General features: G+C 42.7%; 1 protein-coding gene across 1 annotated transcript; it reads left to right on the top strand.

The window, feature by feature from the left end:
- Positions 1-4,971: 4,971 nt before the first annotated feature.
- LOC118394897 (collagenase 3-like) lies at positions 4,972-8,806 on the top strand. Its single transcript, XM_035788540.2, has 10 exons — positions 4,972-5,094; positions 5,449-5,693; positions 5,902-6,050; positions 6,303-6,428; positions 6,517-6,672; positions 6,788-6,908; positions 7,009-7,142; positions 7,314-7,473; positions 8,023-8,126; positions 8,239-8,806. Exons 1-10 carry the CDS (start codon positions 4,996-4,998, stop codon positions 8,337-8,339), a joined length of 1,395 nt encoding a protein of 464 aa, XP_035644433.1. The 5' UTR covers positions 4,972-4,995; the 3' UTR covers positions 8,340-8,806.
- Positions 8,807-24,338: the final 15,532 nt, after the last annotated feature.

The raw sequence follows: 24,338 nt of genomic DNA, 5'->3' as shown, positions 1-24,338 counted from the left end.
TTGATTCATTCTGAAAAATGCCACATTCAGTTCTGAACCCATGGTAATGTTTTTGGAAGATTATTGTACATTCAATTACAACAGTAGGCTATATCAATTGCCTGCACTAATCTTGAAACTGTGTGATGACACAACCAAATACTGCATAATGCATCTGGTTCGAGCTGTTATGGCTTGGTTTGCTCTCTGCTTGATAAAGATGTAATTATGTCTTTTTTAATTAGCCTACATTTTTTATTGGCTGTTACTTATGATCTTATGATACTTATGAGCAACAACCACAAGGCAGTGACACGTTTACAGAGGGAGCAAATGAAGGTAACGAAACAATGTAAATAAATATAATGATAATATAGTCTATACCAACAAAAAAGAACTGACAGTAAATTGGCAGTTGAATATGTGTTGTTATTAGGCCTACTGGTAGACTACCCACCCCAAATCATGCTCTACCCAAACTAACACAAAGACGTCAAAAAAAAGGAACTAAGGTAAGAACATGACAGTACCCCCCCAAAGGTGCGGACTCCGGCCGCAAAACCTGAACCTATAGGGGAGGGTCTGGGTGTGCGTCTGTCTGCGGTGGCAGCTCTGGCGTGGGATGTGGACCCCACTCTACCATAGTCTTGGCCCACTTAAGTGGCGCCTTTGGAGCAGCAACCCTCGCCGCCGACCTCGTACTGGGGACCCTAACAACGGGCCCCGAATAGACGGGAGACTCCGGCAGCACCGTAGTGAAGGGCAACTCCGGCAGCGCTGGAGTAACGGGCGGCTCCGGCAGCTCCTGACTGATGGGCGGCTCTGGCAGCTCCTGACTGACCGGCGGCTCCGGCAGCTCCTGACTGACGGGCGGCTCTGGCAGCTCAGAATAGACGGGCGGCCCTGGCCTGGAGAGAGGAGACGGAGAGACAGCCTGGTGCATGGGGCTGCCACAGGACCACCAGGCTGGGGAGACCTAAAGGCGGCCTGGTGCGTGGAGGAGGCACCAAATGGACCGGGGCTGTGGGGGAGCACTGGAGCTCTGGTGCGCAGCCTTGGCACCACTCCTCCAGGCTGGATGACCACTTTAGCCTGGACCATCCAGAGTGCAGGCACAGGTTGAACCAAGCTGTGGGTGAGCACTGGAGATCTGGTGCATACTACTCGCACCTCTCCCTTAGGCTCAATGCCCACATTTGCCCGGCATGGGTGGAGCGTAGGCATAGGACGGACTGCACCCTCCCAGTGCCCCGGAGACACAGCACGCAGAGCCGGCGCCGGATACCCTGGGCCGAAACGGCGTACCGGAGACCAGACACGCTGAGCCGGCACAACACGCCCTGGCTGGATGCCCACTCTCGCATGGCACTTGCGGGGGGCTGGCTTATTGCGCTCTGGGCTATTTGCGCGTACCGGCGACACCGTGCGCTCCCCCGCATCATGCGATGCCTGACCACTTCAACGCTACCTTCGGTAAGCACGAGGAGTGGGCTCAGGTCTCCAACCTGACTCCGCCACACTCCCCGTGTGCCCCTCCTCCCAAATAATTTGAGGCTGCCTCTCGTGCCTGTCGCGCTGCCGTGCTACTTCCTCATATCGCCGCCGCCGCTCAGCTTTCGCTGCCTCCAGTTCTTCCTTGGGGCAGCGATATTCCCCAGCCTGTGCTCAGGGTCCCTTGCCCTCCAAAATCTCCTCCCAATTCCAGGAGTCCAGAACCCTCTGCTCCAGGTTACCACGCTGCTTGGTCCTTTTTTGGTGGGTGATTCTGTTTTCGTCTGTTGAAGAAGAAGAGGACCACGGTGCAGCTTGGTAAGTGTTCATTTTAATAAACAAAAAAACTGAACACTGAAATGACAAAAATAATAAAGAGCTAAAACTAAACAGTTCTGTAAGGAATGCGCACAAAACAGAAAAACAATCACCCACAACCAAAAAGGGGAAAACAGGCTGCCTAAGTATGATTCTCAATCAGAGACAACCAGGCTGCCTAAGTATGATTCTCAATCAGAGACAACCAGGCTGCCTAAGCATGATTCTCAATCAGAGACAACCAGGCTACCTATGTTTGATTCTCAATCAGAGACAATGATTGACAGCTGCCTCTGATTGAGAACCATACCAGGCCAAACACAGAAATACAACAGAAAAAAGAACATAGACTACCCACCCCAACTCACGCCCTGACCAAACTAACACAAAGACATAAAAAAGGAACTAAGGTCAGAACGTGACAGTAACACGGTTCTACTCAAAACACTGCAGACCAAAGACGATCAGTTCATGAACACAATGACAAAGTTAGATGACAAATCAGCAGAACTAATTGAAGTCGCTGACCAAATGAAGGATGAGAGAACTCAGGTGATGAAGATGGAAATATTGATTTCTAAGCCAGCAGAGGAAATCTCATCAATGAATCTCTCGCTCCGTACTCAAGACCTCTATCTGCAAACCACGACAGATAAGTTTGAGACCGAAAGGAGCAAGTGTGACACTCACGTGTCCAAAATCAGTACTCTAAGCGCTCAAGTGGACTCTACAATGCAGCAGAATACCACCCTTAGGTACCATCTGGAGGAAGTCCAGAATGGTCACGCTCTACAGCGTGACTACCAATCCAAGCAACCGGTGCCCTGTACTCACAGGAGTAAAGACGATAGGTTTCAGACCTTGCCTCCCTCACGTCGTCCCCTAACGCTAGCTGCAACCCAGTCATTCACGAGGGGTATCTCTCGAAAGCACCCCTTGTGTCACGAATCCCGTTTCCTGAGTCTGTTTTTTGCCTGTGTTCTGTCCTGGAGTGTTTTTTCCGGCGTCCTGGAACGCACCCTGTCTGGTTGCCGGGCAATGTAGCCAGTTGGGAGTTCTGATTACCCGCACCTGTATCCCATCAGCTATCTGCACACCTGGTCCTGATCATTATCTCTCCTCTTCATAAGCCCGGACCTGACATACATTCCCTGCCGGATCGTTAGCCATGAACAGTATGTTGTGCCATAGTATCAGCCTCAAGTTGGATAGAATTTGTTTAGTTGTTTTTTACGTATTGCTTGCCTTAAACTTACCTCCGTTTGTTCTGTCTTCAGTTACTCACCCGGATCATTTACCCCATTCCCGCCTGGTCGTCGGAGGATTCCTCTACCCCATTGGATCCACCTCTTTACTCCCATCAACTCACCACCGCTGCCCGCTACGCCACCTGGATATATCTACCCATTCACATTCACTTGTAAATAAATACTCACCTACTTCCTACTCTCCTTGTCCTGGTCTGCTTCTGGGTTCGATTTTGAAAGAACGTGACACCTTGGGAAAAAGACATTTAGAAACCTCTTGGGGCAGAATCCGATCCAAGGAGATCGATCCAAGGAGATATTACGATATGTATATGTTTAACACGTTTTTGGTTAATATATGATTCCATATGTGTTATTTTGTTGTTTTGATGTCTTCACAATTTTTCTACCATTTAGAAAATAGTAAGAATAAAGAAAACCCCTTGAATGAGTAGGTGTGTCTTGACTGGTATATATAAAATAAGTGTCATTTATATTTACAGTTCCCTTATTCAAATGGATTACTCATTTACCTAGCTCTTATCAATGGCTCTTATCAAGTTGTAAATTGCATTGTTATTTAAAGACCCCATTGTTCCCCTCTAATCAATAAATAAGCATTTTTAAAGGCAAATATGTTTTGTATCATTCTACCATCGGCAATATAAATGTATTATTGGATAAGTTAATGTTTTAATTGGATGTATTATGTTTTAGTTAGTTGTGTTTGTTAATGTGGGTGACTATCTTAGTTGCAAAAATCCCCCAGCAACCTTCCCCTCAATATGACTCAGCTCAGTGGCTCTGTTACCACAGTCTAAAACAGTTTGGCTCATGCTCTCTCTCAACAGCCATATGTATCTGCGATAAAACAGTGATATAGGTATAATAGCATCAGCCAATATTCATAAATACCAATATTAGACTTTAACAGCATCTCCAACAGGTGCACTGTGTATGTTTGGCAAGCTTTTAACCCCAATGAACTCTTTCAAACGTAGGGATAATTGCAGTTAAGGTTGTTCTTTACATACCAGTTGTAAGGCTGTTTAATTGTCATGTTATTTGTGAATTGCCATAAAATACTACTCTTGGCTCAGAGTCTGGATTCAGGAATTCCATTGTTACAGCAGACAGATGACCACCAGTGGTGACACACACAGACACACACACATTCACAGAGGCAGCAGACATACAAGTGACAGGGCATGCGGCATGCCTTAACCTGCCCTGCCCCAGTACTTAAACTCTGCTTCTACAAAACACAGGCTAGCTTTATCCAATAGAATCTAATATATAAAGTAATATCAGTGACCAAATGTGAAATACGTATCCTGTTCTAGGTACGTACATTCTGTCCTGCCAAGTTACCAGCACGTGGAAAATTAGGTTGGGTTGTATTTCGAGTAGATTATCCCTTTAACTGATTTATCTATCGCCACCAACTGTCATCCTCTGTCTTGCTCAAAATAACATGGAAGTGTATCACAGTCATGGGTGTCTGAAAGTTGAATGTGTATTCATCAAGATGTATGTACTTTACCATTTAAGATCAAATATTTAATTCACTTTCTTCTGTAAAGCCAAAGATACTTTTTTAGTTATACAGACATTTAGATGTATTTCTCTTTTGAAGAACATAAAATAGTAACACAAAAGTTATGAGACTGGTAACTTGCCATATGTTATCATTGACAAAAAGAAATTGTCATGAACATTTGGCAAAAACAATGTGACATCACTGCATATTCGGGTGTGTTCAAAGCAGTTTACTAAACCACAAGCACTCCATTTTCTGACCTACCAGCAGTTTCAGCCAGCCTTTGAGGAGGAAGTGGCCAGGTACTTTTACATGAATCACACACACTTAGAAAAAACACTAAAACACACATTATAAATACAGTCTTGGCTCCTGGACCCCAGTCAGTCACTGAGCTGGACGCCACCAAGACAAGACAAGATGGAAATCACAGATTTACTGCTCCTTGTAGTGGTTGCTCAGTCATTTGCTATGCCTCTATCATCACTGGAGGAGACTAAAAAGTGGCTATTAGCCGAGGTAAGAAAACTAAAGCTGTGGGTCTGATGTCCTTTTGTTTATCAATGTATGTTTGGTTCACTGAATATTTATGTTTTTATTATTGCTTTAACAGTTATCCTTATACTCTAAGTAAGGATGAATGCAATCATTTATAGTATAAACAAAAGTGTCATTGTTTTATTTAAAGAAAATTGTTAATTAGACAATGCCAGAAGATGTTGAAATACTATAACCTCTCAAATTGAACACTTTTAACCTGTTTCATTTGTGAATTTGCTCCTTACATTGCCACTAGTTTTTATTACATCCATTCCATATGACTATGCTACATATCATGAAGCTGTTAACTTATGCTATTGCTTTCCTCTTCAGAAATACCTCCGCAGGTTCTACAACCTTCGAGCTGGACTTCAGGGAACAAAGACTGACAGGTCTTCAGACGCCATGCAGGCTAAGATCAGGGAGATGCAGTCCTTCTTCAACCTCCAGGTGACGGGGAGCCTGGACGCTAACACCCAGGAGCTGATGAGCATGGCCAGGTGTGGTGTCCCTGACGTGGGGGAATACAACCACTTCCCCCGACACCTCAAATGGCAGAACACCATTGTGACCTTCAGGTGAGGCTTCTCAAACACTCTGAGTGATATAGTGTCTCATCACCCTAATTTCATTATTTATGGTATTGGTGTAATAATGTTAATGTAATCCACATACACCACATGACCTTGGATTCAATGGATATTATCATCTTTCATTTCTTTAAATAAAACTTGTCAAGTCTCTTTTGAATTAAGATATGGTTCCTCTCATTGAATGGTTATTCAGAATAGTGAATTATACTCCTGATCTGAAGAAGGCTGATGTGGACAGAGCTATCCGTAACGCCTTCAGCATCTGGGCTGACGTCACTCCTCTGACCTTCAAGAAACTGCATGAGGGGAAGGCTGACATCATGATTTTATTTGGGACAAAAGGTAGACCCATTTCTTTATTCTGGCCTACAGTTGATACATTTTTCTCAGTAAGACTATACATACAGAATATTTGGAGAATATCTTGATTAATTTGATCATTTTACTGTAGTTTTGTTAAACATTCAGTGGTCCTTGTTTAGAGTTGTGCAAGACCTCGTCATAGAAGAAATTAACTGAATGCTGGCATGCTGGGAACACTTACTGAAACCATCCTCAAACATAATTTTCTCCCGGCCCTTTCCTTGTCTTTAGAACATGGAGACTTCAACCCCTTTGATGGCCCTGACGGTCTCTTAGCCCATGCTTATCCCCCTGGCAGAGACATTGGAGGAGACACACACTTTGATGAAGATGAACATTGGTCAAAAGACTCAGACGGTAAATATTTTGTCCATTTATGTGAGGATCAGGTAAATGTATGACATGTAACCACTGATTATTTAAAAACATATTGCCTCCCCTGTAGCCTACAACCTTTTCCTGGTGGCCACCCATGAGTTTGGCCATGCCCTTGGCTTGTCCCATTCTACTGATCCTGGCGCTCTGATGTACCCAGTCTACTCCTATAGCCAGGGTTACCCACTGTCTGAAGATGATATCACCGGCATTCAAGCTCTTTATGGTCAGTGTTCCAGTTATTAACCCAAACAGAAGTAGACAGAAAATGAAATAATTAATATAATTCCATACACTTGTGTCATATTGTAAAATGTTCATTATGTCGTTCAATCCTATAGGCCCGAACCCCAGGCACAGGAAAGTGAAGCCGAAGCCAGATGCCCCAAACAAATGTGACCCCATGTTGAGTTTTGATGCTGTTACTGAGCTCAGAGGAGAAACAATCATATTCAAAGATAGGTAGGGAGTGTGTCTATTCGTGAAAAAAACATTTCTGCAAAAACTATTAGCTTATAATGGACAAAATGAATGTGTGTTGATGTATTCTATTTGATGGCAGGTTTTACTGGCGTCTCCATCCCCAGTTTGCAGAGCCTGAGCAAACCCTGATCAAATTCACCTGGCCCTCCCTCCCCAACAAAGTGGATGCTGCCTATGAGTACCCTGAGAAAGACATGGTCTTCATATTCAGTGGTAAATTTAATGCTGGCAACACTGTTCTGACATAGTCCTCTGTCATCCTGAATATACAACTACAATTCTGCTTTGCTCATTTATGTCATGTATACGGTAGATATCTAATAAAGTTGATGTCGCTATAGAGGCATAGGTTAATTTTGTTGACAAATTTTCATATTTTTCCAGGTATTAAAATGTGGGCTCTGAATGGCTATAACCTGGTGGAGGGCTACCCCAAATACATCCATAAACTGGGACTCCCCAAGACCGTGCGGACGGTGGATGCTGCTGTGTACATCCCAGACACCGGCAAGACACTGTTGTTCTCTGAGGAACATTACTGGAGGTAGGACAGTAGGGTCTAGTCTGGACTGGTCTGGCATGGGTCTAGTCTGGTCTGGACTGGTCTGGCATGGGTCTGGTCTGGACTGGTCTGGTCTGGTCTAGCCTGGTCTGGACTGGTCTGGTCTGGACTGGTCTGGTCTGGACTGGTCTGGACTGGTCTGGCATGGGTCTAGTCTGGTCTGGACTGGTCTGGTCTGGTCTAGCCTGGTCTGGACTGGTCTGGCATGGGTCTAGTCTGGTCTGGTCTGGACTGGTCTGGTCTGGTCTGGACTGGTCTGGCATGGGTCTAGTCTGGTCTGGACTGGTCTGGCATGGGTCTAGTCTGGTCTGGACTGGTCTGGTCTGGTCTAGCCTGGTCTGGACTGGTCTGGCATGGGTCTAGTCTGGTCTGGTCTGGTCTGGTCTGGTCTGATCTGGTCTGGACTGGTCTGGCATGGGTCTAGTCTGGACTGGTCTGGACTGGTCTGGTCTTGTCTGGTCTGGTCTAGCCTGGTCTGGTCTGGTTGAGAGATCATTACAGGTTATAGTCTTGGTTGTGTTTTATTGACAGTTATAATGAGAAGACTAACACAATGGACAGCGGCTTCCCAAGATCCATTGAGATGGATTTCCCTGGAATGGCAGAGGAGGTGGATGCTGCTGTATATCAATATGGTATATCAATATCATACATTGTAATATTATTTTTATTATGAAGTTTCCATTGCATTTGCTTTGAATATATAATAAATAGCTCTAACATATTCACTCTTCTTTCTCCTTGCAGGATATTTGCATTTCTTCCATGAACACACACAGTTTGAATACAGCTACAGTGCACGGAAGGTCATTCAGATTGTTAGGACAAACTCCTTTCTCAACTGCTGATCCACTGGTGGAGAACTACTAATGTTATGGGAAACATACCAATAGGTCATTTGTGCTGGACACCTGCTTGTCATTGTTATTTCTAACTCATCTCAAAGGAGGCTGGAAAATGTTATGTCAAATGGATGGCTTATGCATAGAACTCATGCAGAAACCATTATACAGGGTCTTGATTTATGGTGGCACAATATTCACATCACTTGTTGTAATATTGAAATAGAACTCTGTATAACTCTGTTATACTGTATAATACTGTAATTGCATCTCTCTCTAGATAGAAATGTTACTTGGGGAGGTTACAATAATATTGATTCCAGCAAATTAAATTGTTGTGTTTCAGATCCACCAACAGGTGGCAGTCAAGGAAACAAAATCTTGAGTATGAGCTAATGCATTTTATAGACTGAATGTTTTTACTACTTAATTTAATGACACATTTTTATGAATAAAATAATGAGTACAAATGGTATTGTATGAGTTTTTTTGATTTGCAAACATTGTAAGATTTATGCGTAGGCCTACATCATGCTCAAAATAAGAGTTTTCTGTAACAAGACAAAATACAGCTGTTGATGTTTCCCAGTTTGGAAAAAAATGGTGAGAGAGGTGGGAAGCGATGGTAAATTTGGTAAGAGATGGAGGGAAATGGAGACAGGGATGGGAAGCGATGGTAAATTTGGTAAGAGATGGAGGGAAATGGAGACAGGGATGGGAAGAGATGGTAAATTTGGTAAGACATGGAGGGAAATGGAGACAGGGATGGGAAGAGATGGTAAATTTGGTAAGACATGGAGGGAAATGGAGACAGGGATGGGAAGCGATGGTAAATTTGGTAAGACATGGAGGGAAATGGAGAGAGGGATGGGAAGAGATGGTAAATTTGGTAAGACATGGAGGGAAATGGAGACAGGGATGGGAAGCGATGGTAAATTTGGTAAGAAATGGAGACAGGGATGGGAAGAGATGGTAAATTTGGTAAGAGATGGAGGGAAATGGAGACAGGGATGGGAAGCGATGGTAAATTTGGTAAGAAATGGAGACAGGGATGGGAAGAGATGGTAAATTTGGTAAGAGATGGAGGGAAATGGAGACAGGGATGGGAAGCGATGGTAAATTTGGTAAGAGATGGAGGGAAATGGAGACAGGGATGGGAAGAGATGGGGATTTTTGGGACCACATTCTACACTGGGTGCTTATTTTGGCAGGCATAGTCATGCTACCACAGAGTCTGTTGGTCTTGGATCATCTAAGGTCATTGTGTTCAGGAAGTCAACAAGATATATAGAGCAGAACACATAAAAGACTGCTTACAAATCACAAGTACACACAAAAGAGTCCCTCTTTGTCATCAATACTGTAACAGGGATGACTTGGCAGCTTAATTAGCATAGCTCTGCTATTCTGGTGTATGTTATGAATTTCTGTGCCCTTCCTGCTTGTTTTTACATGGATAGATCCTTGTATTGTCATAGGCCAGACAATAGTTCTATGTTTACACCACAAGAGGGCAGTACGTCAGCACGGTTTATGTGAGCTCAGTCTAAATGGTGGTTTACTGTGAGCTCAGTCTGAATCAGAGGAGGCAGGTGGAAGGAGTTATAGGAGGACGGGCTCATTCCAGCCATTACAATGAGCCTGTCCTCCGACAACTCCTCCCACCAGCCTCCTCTGCTCTGAATGGTGGTTTACGGTGAGCTCAGTCTGAATGGTGGTTTAACATGTGAGTAACATGTGTCACTAATTAAATGCTGTGATTCTTACAAGACAAGCTCTGTGTTGAGACCCACATTCTATGCCTCTTACCTCAACTATGGGAATATTGACAACCCTATCAGTGCCATACTTTAGCAGCCTATGTTGCTCAACTGTTGTAGTTACTTCTATCAAGCCATCCATATCCTACACCTATAGTAAAAAGTATCATATCAAGTCTGTTGATACAAATATATATGTTAGAGTGAGCAAAGAGAGATTCAATCGAGTAGGTATATTCTTAGCACATGTTGTTGAGCTGAACTGATCAGAAGGGATTCTTTCCATAATGGGTATCTGTGATGCATCAGTGAATCAGCATTAGGCTTCTGAGTCCCAGACAGGCTCCAAGACTTGAAACAAAAATAGTAATGAAGCTCATGGGCTTAAAAAGCTTCATCTTTGGGCTCGACCATGTGGATGCAATTACAGAGAAGGCCTCTTGTCTTCTCATTTCCTCGTTAGCTGCGTCATTGATTTCTCTGAGACAGGCGCTGTTGTTGGCTGGTGGAACGTCCCTCTGCGGAGTCATTCCAGGTCTCATAACCATAGCTCAGAAGATATAGGAAAACATCCACAAGGCCTCAACATAATACAAAACTAATCCGGTCATGTTTCATATTGTTTCCCTCCTGATTCTGACTGATATCGGCCATTTACTGTCTGTCAGTGAACCCAATGTATTGTGGAATTGGAAATATAACATGTAGCGCAATAACACAATGAAACCCCTAAAGAAAATTACTTTAAAATGCTAATGAGAGAATGAGTTGTGTTAAGAAAACACTTCAGGCAGAGTAACGACCAAGCAACGTCTAGGGTTGCATGAAGGTGCACTATTGTGTCTTGCTGGAAGTAACTCCAGTCTTGGCACCTCTGATGGAAACCAGATGTGAGGAAACGAGAGAGAGAGAGGCCATGCAATCTCAGGATATGTCCCTTTTCCTTAGGAAAACTCCCATCTCAGACCACCACTACTGAGAGTGTCACAAGCCCTTCAAAGTTCAACACACTCCCTTCCAAACAGAACAGTTAGTGGATCTGATTATTTTGAGAGTGAATACACATGAGTCCTGCTGGATTAGATAGGGTTTGGAAAGAGGGTATGGCTAAGTGTGAGGAATTCCTATATGACAAAACAACTTAACAAACACATAATAACATAACTCTCTTGTGTAATCAGTTTGTCTGAACTATTAATTCACCCCCTCTTAATATACAGGGCATGTTTTGTTCATGTTTCTGTCTTTTATGTAGTTAATTGTTTTGCACAATTTTGTTTCCATCCCTTTTAGTGAGCATTTCTCCTCTGCCAAGATAATCCATCCACCTGACAGGTGTGGCATATCAAAAAACTGATTAATCAGCATAATCATTAAACAGGTCCACCTTGTGCTGGGGACAATAAAAGGCCACTTTAAAACGTGCAGTTTTGTCACACAACACAATGCCACAGATGTGTCAAGTTTTGAGAGAGCGTGCAATTGGCATGGTGACTGCAAGAATGTCCCCCAGAGCTGTTGCGATAGAATGTAATGTTAATTTCTGTACCATAAGCCGTTTTAGAGAATTTGGCAGTACGTCTAACTGGCCTCACAACCGCAGACCGCCTCCACTACGGCTTTTTCTCCTGTGGGATCGTCTGAGACCAGTCATCCAGAAAGCTGATGAAACTGAGGAGTATTTCTCTCTGTAATAAAGCCCTTTTGTGCTGAAAAACACCTTTTGATTGGCTGGGCCTGGCTTCCCAGTTGGTGGGACTGGCTCTTAAGTGGGTGGGCCTATGCCCTCCCAGGCCCACCCATGGCTGCGCCCCTGCCCAGTCATGTGAAATCCATAGATTAGGGCCTAATGAATATATTTAAATTGGCTGATTTCTTTATATGAACAGGAACATTTTGGGAATTATTGCATACTGCATTTATATTTTTGTTCAGTGTAGATTTGAATAAAGATGGCTGGATTAGAAGTACGGACATTTATGCACTCATTGCTTGATATGGATAAGAGCATCTGGATTATTCAAATGTAAATGTAAATTGAATGAGATTATAATCTGATGTATTCTCCAATTCACATACCTAATGGTGTACTGCATAAAATGCCATTCTAAAAATTATTCTTTCACACATAGTTCATTCTAATATGATGCTGACAGAGCCAATAGCTATCTTTCCCATCAGGCTCAGCCCAGCCAGCTGGACAGGTCATGGTCTCTGAGTCAGAGGAAAAGTTGGAGGGAAATTCTAACCACAATTTGAAACTCTGTCCCTGAGTAAGACCCATAGAGAAGTGCCAGAAATTAGATATTGTTAGTACATTACATTTCTTTCCCAAAAACAGGGCTTTGACTTTTGACTTGAACGGAAGAGGGTGTTACAGACGTCTCAGTCACAGAGGCAAAGCGGATTACTTTATAACATTAGCATTAACAGTTCTGCTTTGTCAAGCACAAATACATCATTTTTTGATCACAGGCAGCAATGAGTCACTTGTGTAACAAACTCAAAGAGTCATGATGTCATGCCCTGGCCATAGAGAGGCTTTTATTATCTATTTTGGTTAGGCCAGGGTGTAACTAGGGTGGGAATTCTAGTTTCTTTATTTCTATGTTTCCTGTTTCTATGTTTTGGCCGGGTATGCTTCTCAATCAGGGACAGTTATCTATCGTTGTCTCTGATTGGGAATCATATTTAGGCAGCCTGTTTTTCCACCTTAGTTGTGAGTATTTGACTTTGTTAGTGGCCTGTAGTGGGAAATCTGAGGTTTGTAGGTTTTCAAGTCTTTGCCTATCAACAGTCTTTAGAACCTTGTTTCAGGCTTCTACTGTGAAGGGGGACAGAATAAGAGCTGATTGAGTAAGAGGTCTGGCAGAGTGCCATGAGCTCAGTCTCACACGTGCCCGTGAGAGGTAGCTGCGTTCCGTTGCATTTCTAAAGACAAAGGAATTCTCCGGTTGGAATATTATTGAAGATTTATGTTAAGCCCACACTCCGCCTGAGTGGAGCAGAAGGGACCCGCCTCAGACCCGCCAGGGAGCGTTAGTGGACAAACATGCCATTCCAAACAATAAAATGAAGGGTGAGACTGACTTTCCTTAGGTACAATCAAAGTGCACATTCAAATATAGATATTGTCCTAGTGACAGAATGTTGGTGGTCAATGTGTCATGCACAATGGAGAAGAAGATGCCTTGCAAAAGTATCCACCCCCTTGGCGGTTTTCCTATTTTTTGCATTACAACCTGTAATTTAAATTGATTTTTTAGTCCAAATTGTTGAGGTGAAATAAAAATAAAAAAAACTGAAAAGTGGTGCGTGCATATGTATTCACCCCTTTGCTATGAAGCCCCCATATACAATCTAGTGCAACCAATTACCTTCAGAAGTCATAATAAAAGTCCACCTGTGTGCAATATAAGTATCATTTGATCTCAGTATATATACACCTGTTCTGAAAGTCCCCAGAGTCTGCAACACCACTAAGCAAGGGGCACCACCAAGCAAGCGGCACTACGAAGACCAAAGAGCTCTCCAAACAGGTCAGGGACAAAGTTGTGGAAAAGTACAGTTCAGGGTGGGGTTATAAAAAAATATCTGAAACTTTGAACATCCCATGGAGCACCATTAAATCCATTATAAAAAAAATGAAAGAATATGGCACCAAAACAAATCTGCCAAGAGAGGGCCGCCCACCAAAACTCACGGACCAGGCAAGGAGGGCATTAATCAGAGAGACAACAAAGAGACCAAAGCTAACCCTGAAGGAACTGCAAAGCTCTACAGCGGAGATTGGAGTATTTGTCCATAGGACCACTTTAAGCCGTACACTCCACAGAGCTGGGCTTTATGGAAGAGTGGCCAGAAAAAAAGCCATCGCTTAATTAAAGAAAAAATGAAGCTCCACAAACATGTGGAAGAAGGTACTCTGGTCAGACGAGACTAAAATTGAGCTTTTTGGCCATCAAGGAAAACATTATGTCTTGCTCAAACCCAACACCTCTAATCACCCCGAGAACAGCATCCCCACAGTGAAGCATGGTGGTGGCAGCATCATGCTGTGGGGATGTTTTTCATCGGCAGGGACTGGGAAACTAGTCAGAATTGAAAGAATGATGGATGGCGCTAAATACAGGGAAATTCTTGAGGGAAACCTGTTTGTAGACTTTCAGAGATTTGAGACTGGGACGGAGGTTCACCTTCCAGCAGGACAATGACCCTAAGCATACTGCTAAAGCAACACTCAAGTGATTTAAGTGGAAATATTTAAATGTCTTGGAATGGCCTCGTCAAAGCCCAGACCTCATTCCAATTGAGAATCTGTGAGACTTAAAGATTGCTGTACACCAGAATGGGCAGACATCTCCATGGCAAGATGTGGCAAGCTTATAGAGACATACCCCAAGAGACTTGCAGCTGTAATTGCTGCAAAATGTGGCTCTACAAAGTATTGACTTTGGGGAAGTGAATAGTTATGCACCCTCAAATTTTCAGTTTTTTTGTGTAATTTCTTGTTATTTTCACAAGAAAAAATATTTTGCATCTTCAAAGTGGTAGACATGTGTAAATCAAATGATACAAACCCCCCAAAAATCCATTTCAATTCCTGTTTGTAAGGCAACAAAAGAGGAAAAATGCCAAGGGGGTTGAATACTTTCGGAAGCCACTGTATTGGGCTATTAAAAAAATATATAATAATTTCACCTTTATTTAACCAGGTAGGCCAGTTGAGTACAAGTTCTCATTTATAACTGCGACCTGGCCAAGATAAAGCAAAGCAGTGCGACAAAAAACAACAACACAGAGTTACACATGGGACAAACAAAAGTACAGTCAATAAACACCGACATGTCCTAACCAACTTGCCAAAACTATAGTTTGTTAATTAACAAAGAATTAGTGGAGTGGTTGAAAAATCGACAGTTGAAGTCGGAAGTTAACATACACTTAGGTTGCAGTCATTAAAACTCGTTTTTCAACCACTCAACTAATTTTTTGTTATCAAACTGTAGTTTTGGCAAGTCGGTTAGGACATCTACTTTGTGCATGACACAAAGCCACTCCTTGGGCTACAATACCTATTTTGCCAATTGGCCTGGACCCCTTTTATTGCCGATACATAGCCCCACCGATCCTTCACGACTGGACTCCCAACGTAATCCGCCCGAGGGGGTTTTTCAACTGGCTCCCACGTCGCGACGTCCCCTGAATACCCATCTGCTAGCCTGCTAGCCGAGGCCCGGTAGCTGTCTAGACCACACAGGACTGTTACCTGAATAATTTTTTGGGGGTATTGGTCTGGACCCTTTTATTACACTGAGCCCTGCTGATCCATCATGGCTGATCTGCTGACATAACCGCACGAAGGGGCTACAACAGACTTCTTCCATTGCAACGTCCCTCTAAGGCCCTTCTGCTAGCCTGCTTGCCCCGGCCCAATAGCTGTCTGATTGTCTCCAGCTCGCCCAGCTACTCACTGGACCCAATGATCACTCGTCTATGCATGCCTCTCCCTAATGTCAATATGCCTTGTCCATTGCTGTTTTGATGAGTAATTATTGCCTTATTTCATTGTAGAGCCTGTAGCCCTGCTCAATACGCCTTAGCTAACCATTTAGTTCCACCTCCCAGACATTCGGTGACCTCACCTGGTTTAAGTGATGTTTCTAGAGACAATACATCTCTCATCATCACTCAATGCATAAGTTTACCTCCACTGTATTCACATCCTACCATACCTTTGTCTGTACATTATGCCTTGAATCTATTCTACCGTGCCCAGAAACCTGATCCTTTTACTCTCTGTTCTGAACGTACTAGACGACCAGTTCTTATAGCCTTTAGCCGTACCCTTATCCTACTCCTCCTCTGTTCCTCTGGTGAAGTAGAGGTTAACCCAGGTCCTGCAGTGCCTAGCTCCACTCCCATTCCCCAGGCGCTCTCATTTGTTGACTTCTGTAACCGTAAAAGCCTTGATTTCATTCATGTTAACATTAGAAGCCTCCTCCCTAAGTTTGTTTTATTCACTGTTTTAGCACACTCTGCCAACCCAGATGTCCTAGCTATGACTGAATCCTGGCTTAGGAAGAACACCAAAAACCGTGAAATGTCCATCCCTAACTATAACATTTTCTGACAAGACAAAACTGCCAAAGGGGGCGGAGTTGCAATCAACAGCAGAGATAGCCTGCGGAGTTCTGTCTTACTATCCAGGTCTGTGCCCAAACATATTGAGCTTCTATTTTTAAAAATCCACCTTTCCAGAAACAAGTCTCTCTTTGTTGCAACTTGCTATAGACCACCTTCTGCCCCCAGCTGTGTCCTGGACACCATATGTGAATTGATTGCCCCCCATCTATCTTCAGAGCTTGTGCTGTTAGGTGACCTAAACTGGGACATGCTTAACACCCCGGCCATCCTACAATCTAAGCTTGATGCCCTAAATCTCACACAAATTATCAATGAACCTACCAGGTACAACCCCAAATCCGTAAAGAAGGGGCACCCTCAAAGATATCATCCTAACCAACCTGCCCTCCAATACACCTCTGCTGTCTTCAACCAGGATCTCAGCAATCACTGCCTCATTGCCTGCGTCCGTAATGGGTCAGCGGTCAAACAACCTCCACTCATCACTGTCAAACGCTCCCTAAAACACTAAAACATGAGCAGGTCTTTCTAACAGACCTGGCACAGGTATCCTGGAAGGATATTGACCTCATTCCGACAGTAGAGGATGCCTGGTCATTCTTTAAAAGTGCTTTCTTCACCATCTTAAATAAGCATGCCCCATTCAAAAAATTTTTAGAACCAGGAACAGATATAGCCCTTGGTTCACTTCAGACCTGACTGCCCTTGACCAGCACAAAAACATCCTCTGGCATACCTCACTAGCATCGAATAGCCCCCGCGATATGCAACTTTTTAGGGAAGTTAGGAACCAATATACACAGGCCGTTAGGAAAGCAAAGGCTAGCTTTTTCAAACAGAAATTTGCATCCTGTAGCACAAACTCCAAAAAGTTCTGGGACATTGTAAAATCCATGGAGAATAAGAACACCTCCTCCCAGCTGCCCACTCCACTGACGCTAGGAAACACTGTCACCACCGATAAATCCATGATAATTGAGAATTTGAATAAGCATTTGTCTACAGCTGGCCTTGCTTTCCACCTGGCTACCCCTACCCCGGTCAACAACCATGCACCCCCCACAGCAACTTTCCCAAGCATCCCTCATTTCTCTTTCACCCAAATCCAGATTGCTGATGTTCTGAAAAAGCTGCAAAATCTGGACAAATCCCTACAAATCAGCCGGGCTAGACAATCTGGACCCTCTCTTTCTAAAATGATCAGCCGAAATTGTTGCAACCCCTATTATTACCCTGTTCAACTTCTCTTTCATATTGTCTGAGATCCCCAAAGTTTGGAAAGCTGCCACGGTCATCCCCATATTGCTACAGACCTATATCTATCCTACCCTGCCTTTCTAAGGTCTTCGAAAGCCAAGTTAACAAACGGATCACCGACCATTTCAAATCCCAGCATACCTTCTCCGCTATACAATTTGGTTTCCGAGCTGGTCATGGTGCACCTCAGCCACGCTCAAGGTCCTAAACGATATCATAACCTCCATAGATAAGAGACAATACTGTGCAGCTGTATTCATCGACATGGCCAAGGCTTACGACTCACCACATAAGCCTTGGCCATGGCCAATCACCACATAATTATCGGCAGACTCAACAGCCTTGGTTTGTCAAATGAGTGCCTCGCCTGGTTCACCAACTACTTCTCAGACAGAGTTCAGTGTGTCAAATCAGAGGGCCTGTTGTCCAGACCTCTGGCAGTCTCTATGGGGGTGCCACAGGGTTCGATTCTCGGGCCGACTCTTTTCTCTGTATAATGATGTCACTCTTGCTGCTGGTGATTCTCTGATCCACCTCTACGCAAACAACACCATTTGTATACTTCTGGCCCTTCTTTGGACACTGTGTTAACAAACCTCCAGACAAGCTTCAATGCCTTACAGCTCTCCTTCCGTGGCCTCCAACTGCTCTTAAATGCAAGTAAAACTAAATGCATGCTTTTTAACCGATCGCTGCCCACACCTGCCCGCCCATCCAGCATCACTACTCTGGACGGTTCGGTCTTAGAATATGTGGACACTACAAATACCTAGGTGTCTGGTTAGACTGTAAACTATCCTCCCAGACTCACATTAACTTCTTGGTGACAGGGGGCAGTATTTTCATGTCCGGATGAAATGCATGCTCAAATTCAACTGCCTGTTACTCATCCCCAGAAGATAAGATAAGCATATTATTAGTAGATTTGGATGGGAAACACTCTGTAGTTTCTAAAACAGTTTGAATCATGTCTGTGAGTATAACAGAAGTTATTTAGCAGGCGAAACCCAGAGGACGAACCATTCAGTTTTTTTTTTAGGTCACTCTCTTTTCAATACATTTTCATTGGCAATTCCTATCGCTTCCACTGGATGTCAGCAGTCTTTAGAAATTGGTTGAGGTTATTCCTTTGTGTAATGAAGAAGTACGGCCATCTTGAACGAGGGTCACTTGAAGTGTACTGTTAGACAGCGGCGCGTGACCAGAAAGCATGCTTCAGTTTGTTTTCTTCCTGTATTGAACACAGATTGTCCCGTCTTCAATTTGATCGATTATTTATGTTAAAAAATACCTAAAGTTGTATTGCAAAAGTAGTTTGAAATGTTTTGGCAAAGTTTACAGGTAACTTTTGAGATATTTTGTAGTCACGTTGCTCAAGTTGGAACCAGTGTTTTTCTGGATCAAAAACGCCAAATAAATGTACATTTTGGATATATATCGATGGAATTAATCGAACAAAAGGACCATTTGTGATGTTTATGGGACATATTGGAGTGCCAACAAAAGAAGCTTGTCAAAGGTAAGGCATGAATTATATTTTTATTTCTGCATTTTGTGTCGCGCCTGCATGGTTGAAATATGCTTTCTCCCTTTTGTTTACGGAGGTGCTATACTCAGATAATAGCATCGTTTGCTTTCGCCGAAAACTATTTTTGAAATCTGGCATGTTGGCTGGATTCACAACACGTGTAGCTTTAATTTGATATCTTACGTGTGTGATTTAATGAAAGTTTGATTTTTATAGTAATTTATTTGAAATTGGCACTCTGCATTTTCCCTGGCTTTTGGCCACATATCCCAGAGAGGTTAAATGATTTGCAACTGTTTAAATTATTCCCTTAAGAATGTTTTGCACTATGAGAAGCTTGAAATCTCAATGGCTCTATGGAAGCCATTTACAAAGATAATGTACTGGTGGAAGAAAGCCCTTTCTTACAATGCTTTATATTTTGCTTGGTTGAAGTTTTGCTTAGATTACGACATAGTTGGCTTACATTATGAATTATTACTTACATGTTTACTCGTCATTTTGTATTAGGTTGAGATTAGTCTCAAAGTGGAGGAATATGGTGGAAAATTACAAACTCTGTTATGTACATGCACATGAGCCTTAAACCTGTACATTTACACTGCCTGTTTGAAGGTCTTGTAAAACGAAGCCGGCATTTTTCCACTCTGCCTATGTTCATTCAACTTAGTCACATATAAAAGTCAAAGGGCCGTCTGAGAGTGACCCGTTTTTGGTCCATCCTGTTCTTTTTGTATCTTTCAAGTGTGTGGCAATACGAAGAGAACAGAGGCTGGCTTGAGCATCAGCGACAATTATATCTGCAGAAAGGAGTAACAAAACTGCCGCTATCACTTGTTTTTGCCCTATGTTCCCACCATGATTTCACACACCTGCTAAACTGCCATTGAGACAAAGGTTATAAAAGCTCAGACCCAACTTTCGTTCATTGGGCTCTTGACTGAACCTTTTGAGTGATTGTCAACTGCTCCAGAATTGCAATGCTTGTAATAAAATAAGTATTGAAGTTTTGAAGAATCTACAGTCTCTTCCTTTCTGATTAGAATTTCACCGACACAGATCAGAGGAGGTAGGGATGACCATGGATGTTCTCTTGTTAAATGTGTGAATGGACCATTTTCCTGTCATGCTAAGCATTCAAAATGTAACGAGTACTTTTGGGCCTCAGGGAAAATGTTTGGAGAAACAAATACATTATTGTCTTTAGGAATGTAGTGAAGTAAAAGTTGTCAAAAATATAAATAGTAAAGTAAAGTACAGATACCCCAAAAAACTTCAGAACAGACAAACCAAATAAATGCTCTCCTGTAAGACAGAGTAAGAGTAAGACTGAGGTTACTTCAGGATGTCATGCTGTGTTTTTGATGAGGTAAACCTATTTGTATTATCTCTGTTGACACAGAATATGAACAAAGTTCCACCACCATACAGTGTCATTACAGTCGGGCTAAGAGGAGGTTAAAAAGGTGGGTCATCCATCAACACTTGGCCTAAAGTGGAACAAAGAAGGCACTTCATGTGTGATTATTAATAGGCCAGCTCCTTGGATCTGATCTACCCCTGGGTTTAACAATATCACATTTCCTACTCACATGGCATTAGAGACGGAAGAGGACGCGAGATCTCATTTGCTCCTTTTTTATCTGGTTCATATAGAGTCAATGAACTAAGCAGACCAGACCCAGCTGCTAATGCATTGGAGCCACCCCTTAAGCAGACTGGATCTGTGACCCCAAAAAATTAGATGGTAAATGGCCTGAGTGGGACATCTTCAGTTATCCACAATCTTTGGGAATGCTTCTCTGTCTCTCTTGCTAACATACCCTAAAAACACACCACTTGGATACAGCTACCACTGGAAGTTACTTTTTCATAGCAGGTTATGGTTAGCGAAAACTCACTTTCAGTTGTAGCTGTATCGAAGTGGCATGTTTTTAGAGAGCCCTCTATGCTGGCATTAGAGGTATAACGTCCTCCTCTCAGGGAACCGGCCAATCAAAATCCTCATCAAGCCAGATCTAAAGGCAAAGGGATTCTGTAGATTACAGGGCTATTGATAAGGGTGCTGCGGAGGTCTTTAAAATATTTTTGACAAAACATGATGCTAGTTCAATGGAATACAAATGGCGATACGATATATTGTATGTACGCAGATAGCTACTGTACATTCGCAACCACTCTTAGACATCCAGGTTACAGTATGGTAATTTTCTGTGAATTCCACATGATGTGTTAATCTTTTTGTCAGATGAAGACACTTTGTCATAAAAAGTGTAATGAAAATCTTTACATTTACTGGGAAGCATTGATTTTTCTCAGCTAGTGAATTCATAATGCATGGAGCCCATGGCCAGCTGCGTGTGTGTGTAATGAACACTATTTTATAATCCATTATGAAGTGGCCTGGGGATGTTGAACATGTCTCCAGAGGGTTCAGTAAGCAAACCAATGCTACATTAAAACACCTCAGGAGAGTTGAGCCTTTGGCTCACTGCTATGTGTTCTCATGGGCTACCTTGATACAGTATCTCTGAGATTATCATGACCCCATATACCTGAACCTTTTATACTTCCCTGGAGAGACGTGTGGATATCAGTCTAAAACCACAGATAAAGTAACAACCATAGTGCACAGCAGATTGAGTCACTGGATTACAAACAGGTAAATAAATAGTAAAGAACAGTTCAAATCCTTGCGACTCTCTTATGATTCTCATTTATGTTATTATGCTGATCAGTTGTATTTGGATTGCAAATGTTTTTGTTGTTGTTGTAAATTAACACCATTCAGTTTGATCCTGTCAGATGGCCTGAACGAGGTAGTTGTGATTGACAGCCCCACAATCTCCCCACCTCCAAATTCCTGCTCTCCAGAAGATGGACAAATCGCTCCAAACATCTGGAAATGGTTTACTAATGGGGCCATCCGCAGAGGGCCAAACTCTCAGAAAATCACTTTTGCTCTTCTCTCTCTCACACACAACCTATTTTGCTCCTTGGTTGGCTAAAATGTATCTAAAAGAGTATAAACTTAATCAAAATCACTAAGGAAATATACTGTCTAGTTGATCCTAGCAAGCCATACTTTCCTGAGCAGGATGTTGTCATAATAGATGTAATCTGGAGGAAACCTTTTGTTGAGTCAAAAAAAATGTTGGTACACGGGTCTCTTACAATTTAAAAGAAATGTGCTTTGGCAACCACTGCAAGGGGCTGAGGGGATACCTGAATGCTCTGTGTCTCTGAGGAGGAGCACACAATGGAACACTCTCAGAGCAGAGATCTGTGGATTACAGCCAGCCGCCATTACACAAAGTCAACCGCTCTCCTCCTTCTCCCCTTCTCTTTCCTTCTCATCAGCTTCAGACATCAGTCCACAGTTGCATGGCTCCCTGCCTGGAACAAGTGTATCTGACCGCTTGTGTTTAAGGACCTCTCAAGACCACTAGTGTGTGTTTTTGTGCGTTTACAGGCAAAGTTAAAAGTAAATAAAGGAAGGAAGTTAGGCAGCATGTGAAAGTAAATAAAGTGATGCATTAGGCACTGAGGAAGACATGAGTGCTATTGTTACAGGACACATCCTGTGAGTCAGTACAGCAAACGAAATGTAATCATATGAATCCAGCTCTATGAAATACAGGGAATTCTGTGAAATTGTGAAACCCTGGTGGAGTGATGACAGTGGGATTTAAGTGTGGTGTGTGTTGAAACCCAGACAATGTACCTTACCGTTCAAAAGTTTGGGGTCGCTTGGCAATGTCCTTGTTTTTGAAAGAAAATATTTTTTTTGTCTATTAAAATAACATGAAATGTATCAGAAATACACTGTAGACATTGTTAATGTTGTAAATGACTATTGTAGCTGGAAACGGCTGATTTTGATGGAATATCTACATAGGCGTACAGAGGCCCATTATCAGCGACCATCACTCCTGTGTTCCAATGGCATGTTGTGTTAGCTAATCTAAGTTTATGATTTAAAAGGCTAATTGCTCATTAGAAAACCTTTTTGCAATTATGTTAGCACAGCTGAAAACTGTTGTTCTGATTAATGAAGCAATAAAACTGGCCTTCTTTAGAATAGTTGAGTATCTGGAGCATCAGCATTTGTGGGTTCGATTACAGGCTCAAAATGGCCAGAAACAAAGAACTTTCATCTGAAACTTGTCAGTCTATTCTTGTTCTGACAAATGCAAGAAATTGCCAAGAAACTGAAGATCTCGTACAACGCTGTGTACTACTGTCTTCACAGAACAGCGCAAACTGTCTCTAACCAGAATAGAAAGAGTGGGAGGCCCTGGTGCACAACTGAGCAAGAGGACAAGTGCATTAGAGTGTCTGGTTTGAGAAACAGATGCCTCACAAGTCCTCAACTGGCAGCTTCATTAAATAGTACCCGCAAAACACCAGTCTCAACGTCAACAATGAAGAGGTGACTCTGGGATGCTGGCCTTCTTGGCAGAGTTCCTCTGTCCAGTGTCTGTGTTCTTTTGTCAATCTTAATCTTATTTTTTTACTGGTCAGTCTTATATACAGCTTTTTCTTTGCAACTCTGCCGAGAAGGCCAGTATCCCGGAGTTTTGTACACTATCGATAAGAAATATACAAACTTTATGCAGATGTTTAACATCCAAACCAGCTCATGTGCAGTTATGAGGCTGATTGTCTCTTTTGGTCCATATTACACCACAGGGATAGCAACCAAGGCAGGTGTTCAAACATGCAGTTGTTGTTGCACAGAATATCTGAAGGATTTTGGCCAATGTCGATCCAAAGTCGATGCTGTAGAATAGCTGCGACATTTACAATATTTCAAAGTAGGGTGAATAATACAATGTATCAAATGACATGTGGCAGTGTTTCAGTTAAAACACACTTCTCTGTCAGAAGAGATATTAAAATACAGGACAAAACATGTCTGTGTTTAATAATAGTACAAGGACTGTTTTATGTTTTGGTCACGGTCATGAGAAACTGATTCAATAACGGAGCAGCGAAAAACCCCTGGGTGACATTCATAAATGTGTTTATGCATTGATTTGTTCAGACCACATTTCATCCTCAGTTTCAACCTCAACTGCTCTTTGAAACAGAACAGGCAATGTTGGCTTCTAGGTCTTAGACCATGTAAACATTACGGAGCAAGATAGCAGAAGAATGTGTCCACTTAATAAAACTAGATGTCAGAGGCTGGTGGAAGGAGCTATAGGAGGATGTGCAGATTGTAACAGCTGGAATGGAATAAATGGAACAGAGTCAAATGTGGTTTCCAATCGTCACCCGGCACAGCCAGAAGAGGGCTGGCCACCCCTC

Source organism: Oncorhynchus keta, chromosome 1 (assembly GCF_023373465.1).
Source record: "Oncorhynchus keta strain PuntledgeMale-10-30-2019 chromosome 1, Oket_V2, whole genome shotgun sequence".
In the NCBI taxonomy this organism is placed as follows: domain Eukaryota; kingdom Metazoa; phylum Chordata; class Actinopteri; order Salmoniformes; family Salmonidae; genus Oncorhynchus; species Oncorhynchus keta.
This window is presented reverse-complemented; position numbering and strand designations above follow the sequence as displayed.